At 31.4% G+C, this 7,752-nt stretch overlaps 1 protein-coding gene across 1 annotated transcript; it reads right to left on the reverse strand.

Annotated features, from left to right (window-relative positions):
• Positions 1 to 3,243: 3,243 nt before the first annotated feature.
• Positions 3,244 to 6,517, reverse strand: LOC115713788 (catalase-2). The gene is made up of 8 exons (XM_030642272.2): positions 6,227 to 6,517; positions 5,825 to 5,921; positions 5,243 to 5,520; positions 4,232 to 5,008; positions 4,041 to 4,130; positions 3,816 to 3,883; positions 3,625 to 3,718; positions 3,244 to 3,518 (listed from the first exon to the last, which is right to left on the reverse strand). The coding sequence occupies exons 1-8, from the start codon at positions 6,239 to 6,241 to the stop codon at positions 3,459 to 3,461; spliced, it is 1,479 nt and encodes a 492-aa protein (XP_030498132.1). The 5' UTR covers positions 6,242 to 6,517; the 3' UTR covers positions 3,244 to 3,458.
• Positions 6,518 to 7,752: the final 1,235 nt, after the last annotated feature.

The following is a 7,752-nucleotide window of genomic DNA, read 5'->3' on the forward strand; positions in this document are numbered from 1 at the left end:
TAGTTATCCATTGTTATAATCCCAATAATCAATGATCCTCTATAGATGATTTACATTGTATAGGGATTAATTTATCGTTACCTCCCTTCAATGTATTTTATCCTTAAAACACTTAGCCACCTATAAATGATATTTCAGTGAACTAACATAATCACTGAAATGAGTACTCAACCATTTATCTCTGTTTAGCCAAGCTCGAAGGAAATCATCATTTCACTTCTATGTCCAGATAGAAGCTATAGATTCCATATCTATGATTAGCGCTCCCACTCAATTGCACTACCATGTTCCCAAAATGTACGTATCACCTTGACCAAAAAGTAGGCTTAACTAACAAATCAAAGAACATGAATAATACTTTTGAGATCGAACCTAACCATGTCAGGATTACGATCATTTGATCTAGGATCAACAAGGTGATATTGAATTGAATAGATATTACAGTAAATTTATCATATCTAATCCAAGTTCAATATCGGTCCCTTCCAATGCATAACAAATCAAAACATGAATAATACTTTTGAGATCGAACCTAACCATGTCAGGATTACGATCATTTGATCTAGGATCAACAAGGTGATATTGAATTGAATAGATATTACAGTAAATTTATCATATCTAATCCAAGTTCAATATCGGTCCCTTCCAATGCATACTCCATGCATCCAACCCAAGCTTTACTTTAACCAATGCCATGGAAAGGACATAACACTTATCCAAGGTGCAGGTAAACAATGTTGTAGATTATTATATCAGTTAAACCCTGTGTACTGATAAATCTAGGAATATATAATTAATCACACAATCTTGATTACTTTCCACTGTGCTGACGACACAATAAATAAGAATATCAATGTGATAAGGGTTTGGATGAATTTATAAATCAAATAAACATATAAATATGATAACATGAACCAAATGACACACTAAATAAGTGATGAAAATACTTCTGTCTCTTTATTGATAATTAAATGATAAAGATTACATTGAAATAGAGTTTTATTTAGGGCACAAAGCCCAACATAGTCAAGGAAAAAAGTAGGATCAAAAGAAGTTAGCACTAGTCGCGCATATGTCAATTATATGTGATAACTAAGTGCATCTCTCCTGCAATTATATATAAAGCAGCATCTTTATATATATCTTGTCCGAAAGACAAATACACAACAATTCATCAAGAACTCGTAAGTTCTGTTGTCAGTACATGAATACGCAACTACACGACCAAGGTAATCGCAGGTGTTCTACCTACAAGATAGCCCCGAAATTATCTTTGATCCAAAAACCTTATAAACAAATAAACACCAAAGAGCTTGTGAGCTGGTATGTTTGGAAGATGAACGACCGATATGCAACTTCCCTAGTCGCATACGTTCAGACAATTAATCAAGAATAATTAAAACTGCTCTTTCATTTATTCTTTAAACGTTTTCTTTCTTAATTGAATGTAATTAATGTAATAACGGTCCTATCTAACTAGTTATGTAATCCAAAAAGACACATGTTTTCTATATAAGGGGTGAACCAATTTGAATAAGGGACCGAAAAATATTCTTTCTAAAATGGACTAAACAGACCAAGCTCAGACTGAACCTCTATAATTCACTATCTCATTTATATTGTTTTTATTTGCATACTCGTACGAGTATTCACCACTATAGGTGAATAATCACAATTCTGCAAAAGAGTATTCTTGTTTATTTTGAATACTTGCATTTTTTGATGTTGTCTATTTTTCTCCGTAGTAAATTATTACCCATAACATTGCACCTAATAGACAAAGTAAAAATAGATTAAATAAAACATATATATATATATATGAAACATTTCTTAATGGATATTACCCATTGATGGGTACTAAATAAATTTAACTATAAATATTAATTTTAAAAATATTAAACCAATAGATTTTGGTCTAATAGCGAATAATAAAAGAGAAATTTAAATTTTTATGTTTAATTTAGCTACTTAATTAAATAAAATATAAAAAAATACTTCTTTTTACACTATATCAAAAATATGTTTATATAAAAAATATTTAAGTCAAACTCAACTTTTTGTATCTTTTTTTGCCGAAAAAAATCTTTTTTATTATTTTTTTTTCAGCTGATGGAACAATCCCGACCCATATGATGTAAAAATGAAAAAAAAAATCTAATTAAATAGAAAAATTAATTATAAAAACTCAAAATTTTCTAATAGTACCCATTCATGGGCAATATCCATTAAAAGTGCATATATATATATATATATATATATATATAAATTTTTCATTAATTTGCCTAAGTTTGCTTGACATAAAATTTCTGTTAATTGTCAATGTCTTACCTAGTTACCTTATTTTTCTTTATTTTCAGGATTTATTCATAGAAACTGTGAAGAAATATAGTATTGACAATGACAATTGAGGTAGGATCAAACTTACATATGCTTATGTTCTTTGGGAGACATTGCGGTAAAATAACCACAAACCCACAAAAACCAGCCATCAAATATCGAGTGTAATGCAGATCTATCCAAAACAACAGCTCCACAAAGACCAACCCCCAACACAACTACTTTTAGCCAACAACCAAACACAATAGAACCATTTAAAATTTATGTAGTACACTCTAAAAAGCTGTTCTTACATACTGTTTCGTCATTTTTTTTTAAAAAAATTAGTCTAATTTTCTTAATGAGCACGTGCATTAGAATTATTTAAACCATTTGTAAATATAAATTTTATAAAAAATTCTTAATAATTTACAGTAGCAAAAATTAAATTTAAACAATTACTACCACATATTAAGAAAAAAATAGTATATATAAATCTTATTTTTAAAATTGTAAACACAAAATTTTTTTAAAAAATTTACACGATCATAAAAAAAAAAAAAAATAACTAAAAACTCATCCATATACCGAAACAGATAGAGGGTACTGAAACACCCAAAAGCATATATATATACAAAAAAATCAAATTCAAAAACCAACCACAAAATATGAAAAATGATGAGAACATTATAAAATGAAATCACAAGAACATGAAACAGAAAATCACACAATCAACACTGCCAAGGAGTATAACCCAAGTAGCTATAAAACCACCCGTAATAGAGAGCAGCTGGACAAACCTCATCCCTCCCCATGATTATTTGAACTCAGCTATTCTGCACATCGTTATAAGCAAATAACATGTTATATGTTAAAGCATCCAAGGCCCCAACATATCACAAACAAGAAAAATAGAAGATAAGAAGCTATTAAAAGGTCATTGATTCATTATTATTATTATTATACTGATAAACACACAGTATATGAAAGTTTCAAGTGTATAAATATATATATAGCACAATTTAAACTATTATCCATATGGTTCTCCCACATTCTAAATGACCCAAATCCGCTCTCGTTTACTTCCATTCTTGTGCAGTTTTCGAAACTCAAAAACTAGAGCAATGGCCTCTCATTCATCCTCAGATGCTTGGCCTCACATTGAGCCGAGATGCTAGCTTCTGACCAAGAGACTTGTCCGCCTACAAACAAATTATGCAATATCAGAACCTTATCACCCACTACAACACCATGTTCTATTCAAATCAACATATCTTAGATAAACAAAAGCTGTAGACATGGACTGACCTGAGACCAGTATGAGATCCAAATGCCGCGGATCTCATGGGTGACACGTGGGTCAGATAACGCATCAATCCATCGTTTGATGAATCGTTCTTGCCTGAAAAAATCAAGGTGTGAAAGCCAAGTCAAGATTAGTGCCTGCAATAAGATTGAGAAATTTTGATTTTACTTTGCAGAAAATAGAGGATAAGTACCTGTCTGGTGTAAAGGATCGGTATCTCTCTCCAGGTTGCTTGAAGTTGTTCTCCTTCTCGATAATGCACTACACTCACCAAATAAATACACACATTATGGCAAAAGGAAAGGCAATTAACATCCCATAAAGTACATATGTTAAAATTTAAGCTGAAATAACTATACTGTGAAATACAAGGAGGAAAAAAAGCACAGGTATAATTTATTAAGAAAATAAAACTGACCCTTTCTCGCTTTCCAGTGCAAATGGCAGGAGGGGCGGGGTACCTCTCTGCATGACCAACAGGATCATATCTTGAAGGGAAGTAATTGACCTGAAAGTATCACACCAAAGGCCATTAGATGTCAGAGAAGTGTGTAAAAAAAATTAAACTAGCTATTACAAATACATAGCATAGAGGAAGAAAATCAGTACCTCCTCATCTCTGTGCATAATATTCATGAAACCCTCGTGATGATTGTTGTGATGAGCACACTTGGGGGCATTAACAGGGAGCTGAAGATAGTTTGGTCCGAGACGGTGCCTCTGTGTGTCGGAGTAGGAAAAGACACGAGTCTGGAGTAACTTATCATCCGAATAGTAGACACCAGGTACAACAATGCCCGGGCAAAATGCAAGTTGTTCATTCTCCGCAAAGAAATTATCGATGTTCCTATTCAGCACCATGCGCCCAACTGGCTGCAATGGCACAATGTCCTCAGGCCAGGTCTTTGTAACATCAAGTGGGTCAAAGTCATATCTGTCTTCATGATCAGGATCAATTGTTTGGATGAAAAGTTTCCACTCGGGGTAGTTACCAGCAGCAATTGAATCATACAGATCTTGGGTAGCATGACTGTGGTTAGATCCTCCAACCTTAACAGCCTCATCTTCCAACAAAGACTTGACCCCACAGGTGGGTCTCCAGTGGAATTTCACGTAGTGAGCCTTGCCAGCCTTGTTGATCAGAGTATAGGTGTTAACACCAGAGCCATCCATGTGCCTGTAATCTTGTGGAATACCTATATCATCAAATAGAAAGGTGAACATGTGCAAGCTTTCCGGATGATGAGAGAAGAAGTCGAGGACCCTCCAATTCTCCTGGATGTGAGATTTAGGGTTGGGTTTCAGAGCATGAACCATGTCTGGGAATTTCATTCCATCTCGGATGAAAAAGACAGGGAAATTGTTTCCAACGAGATCAAAATTACCCTGTGTCAAATAATAGAGTCATAACATGAACAAAGAAACATAAAACCATAGCCAATACGTAGGGATTATACTATATCATGACAGTACATGAGAGCTACACAACATTAAGTTCTTCATATTTAAAGCACAAGAACCACCCTTACACACATTATAACAAGTTTCGACTTTCAAGACATATTCCATTCAATATGAGAGAAAAGAAAGAAGAAAAAAAAGCAGCAGTTAAATCCTCACCTCCCTAGTGTAAAACTTCACTGCAAAACCTCGAGGATCCCTCAAGGTTTCAGGGCTACCGCGCTCATGGATAACCGTGGAGAAACGGACAATTACAGGTGTCTGCACTCCAGGAGCTCGAAGGAAATCAGCACAGCTAAGGTTTGAAATATCATGGGTGGTCTCAAAGAAACCCTTTGCACTGGCTCCCCTGGCGTGGACCACACGTTCTGGGATACGCTCTCTGTCAAAGTTCGCTAGTTTCTCCACCAGATGGTAGTCCTCAAGGAGAATTGGACCTGTTGAAAAAGATACAATATTGAAAAACAAATACATGCAAAATACTCAAAGCTAAAGACTTTAACAAAATATTGAACTGGCCATGACCTATGTTAATAGCCCATAAACAATTTTTCTTATTAAAAACAAAAATAACACAAATTTCATACTTTATCACATATGAAATACAAGCTAGTTTTATCACATAGTAGGTGTAATAACGTTCATTCTAAGCACCAAAACAATGAAGATGATCTTTTTATACCATTAATTAACTTCACAAATCCCACAAAATTATTTTCTCTTAAAAACAAAAGTGTGTACCTCTTGGTCCGACAGTCAGAGAAGAGTTGTTGTTCCAAACTGGAGCACCAGAATTGGTGGTCCAATAAGGAGCGTTGTAAGCACTTGAAGGTCGGTACTGTAATCATTTAAAAAAAGAAACGATTATGAGTACAAATAATCTTCAAACAACACTGTCAAAATGATTGAAACATAAAAATAAAACAGCTGATTAGAAACACTTAAGCCCTCAATAACATATTCCCCTTCTGGGTTATGCTTGATTTACAAATCTATTCACCTAACGATTTAAACCAACCATATCATCATATAATCAAAAAAACAAATAGGAATAGATGATAGAAAACAAAAATCAAATCTTTTTAAAACAAATCAACATGAATAACAAAACAAATAAAAGGGGAATATAAACGATGCAAGTACCTTGTAGGGATCCATTGAAGAGAGAGAAGAGAGAAGACCAAATTGGGAAATTGATTTTTGGGTGTGGCAAGCAAATTTGGGGGAATTGAAAGAAGGGTGTGAGGGTTTTATACTAATTTTAAATTAATTTCTCAATTTCAAGAGACTCATCGTTATCTTATTAATAATATCTATATATCTCTGGACACTGAAAAATGACGTAAGCTGTTTTGTAAATCCAAATTTTGACTCCAATCCATTTTAGCGTGTTTTTCTCGCTCAACGATTTTTCACGTCATTATCTCGGCCCAACTTTCTATACAAAAAATAACTTATAAATTGAGTAATTAGCACCAAAATCTCTTATCTTTAATTTATCCCAATTTGAAATCAAATTAACGCAATAGTAATTCAGTTAATATATAACCATAACATTTAATTGAAATCATAAATATAAAAAAATAAATAAATATAAAGGATTTTACCATTAAAAAAAGAAAAATATTAAAAGATAACTATAGTGTCTACTACTTTTATAAGATGTAATATCGTTATTGATATAATATCAGTCCACTTATTTTAATTTAATAAAGATTATTAAAGAACCGCTTTCTAATTATAAAATATTATATCATTTAAACATACTGATTTAGCAATACTAAAAAAATAAAAAATTAAATGTATAAATCAAAACATAAAAAAATTTGGCCGCTAATAACTATTATTCACTCAAAAATTATTCTCATTATCATTAAACTCATAATATTAAGAATAAATAAAAAGGAAAATAATATGAATGATTGTGTTTTTGTTCTATTGGTTTATACAAATGAAGAAAAAAGTTTTTTTTTTTTTAAAAAAAAAAAAATCTTTCTTATTTGGTTATAATTTAAGATAGTGAATAAAAAAAAAATTATATTTTTAAAGTAATTTACGGCATAAATACTTAAGTTTAATTTCCAGTTACAAAAAAAATACCTAAATTATAATTTTGGAACTTCTATAGGGACCTACTTAAGTAAATTGCCACGTGGCAATTTTTGATTGGTTCAAGTCATTAAATTTTTATTATTTTTAAAAAATTAGTTCAAATATACCAATAAGAAAATGACATGTGGATTTAATGGCTTAATATTTAACGTTTAGGTACCTACAGAGTTCTATAAATATAACTTAGATATTATTACCACTAAAAATTAAATTTAGGTATTTATTTACAACTGGAAGTTAAACTTAAGTATTTATGTCGCAAATTACTCTATTTTTATAGTCAAATATTTGTTTAATGGAAGAAAATATTATATTTTCTTGTTTTATAAAACTTTGCTGCATGTTAAATTTTATTGTATTTTCTTTATATTTTATTCATTTAATTAAGCACACATCATTTATGAAATTCTATGAATATCTAAGTTAATGATTTCCTTCTAATCTTAATTATGAATATTTTAGACTAAGTTAATTATTGACTTATATATAGACTACAGTGTTGTGTTAACAGTTATGAGTTAGAATAAATGAAGTGATGTATCATAGTCTAAATACAA

The sequence above is a fragment of the Cannabis sativa genome, chromosome X (assembly GCF_029168945.1).
Source record: "Cannabis sativa cultivar Pink pepper isolate KNU-18-1 chromosome X, ASM2916894v1, whole genome shotgun sequence".
NCBI classification, from domain to species: domain Eukaryota; kingdom Viridiplantae; phylum Streptophyta; class Magnoliopsida; order Rosales; family Cannabaceae; genus Cannabis; species Cannabis sativa.

Coding starts and splice junctions, on each gene's coding strand:
- LOC115713788 (XM_030642272.2), bottom strand. Junction 4,131..4,231: donor TTATGCACAGAGATGAGGAG/GTACTGATTTTC, acceptor TGATACTTTCAG/GTCAATTACTTCCCTTCAAG. Junction 3,719..3,815: donor CGATCCTTTACACCAGACAG/GTACTTATCCTC, acceptor TGATTTTTTCAG/GCAAGAACGATTCATCAAAC.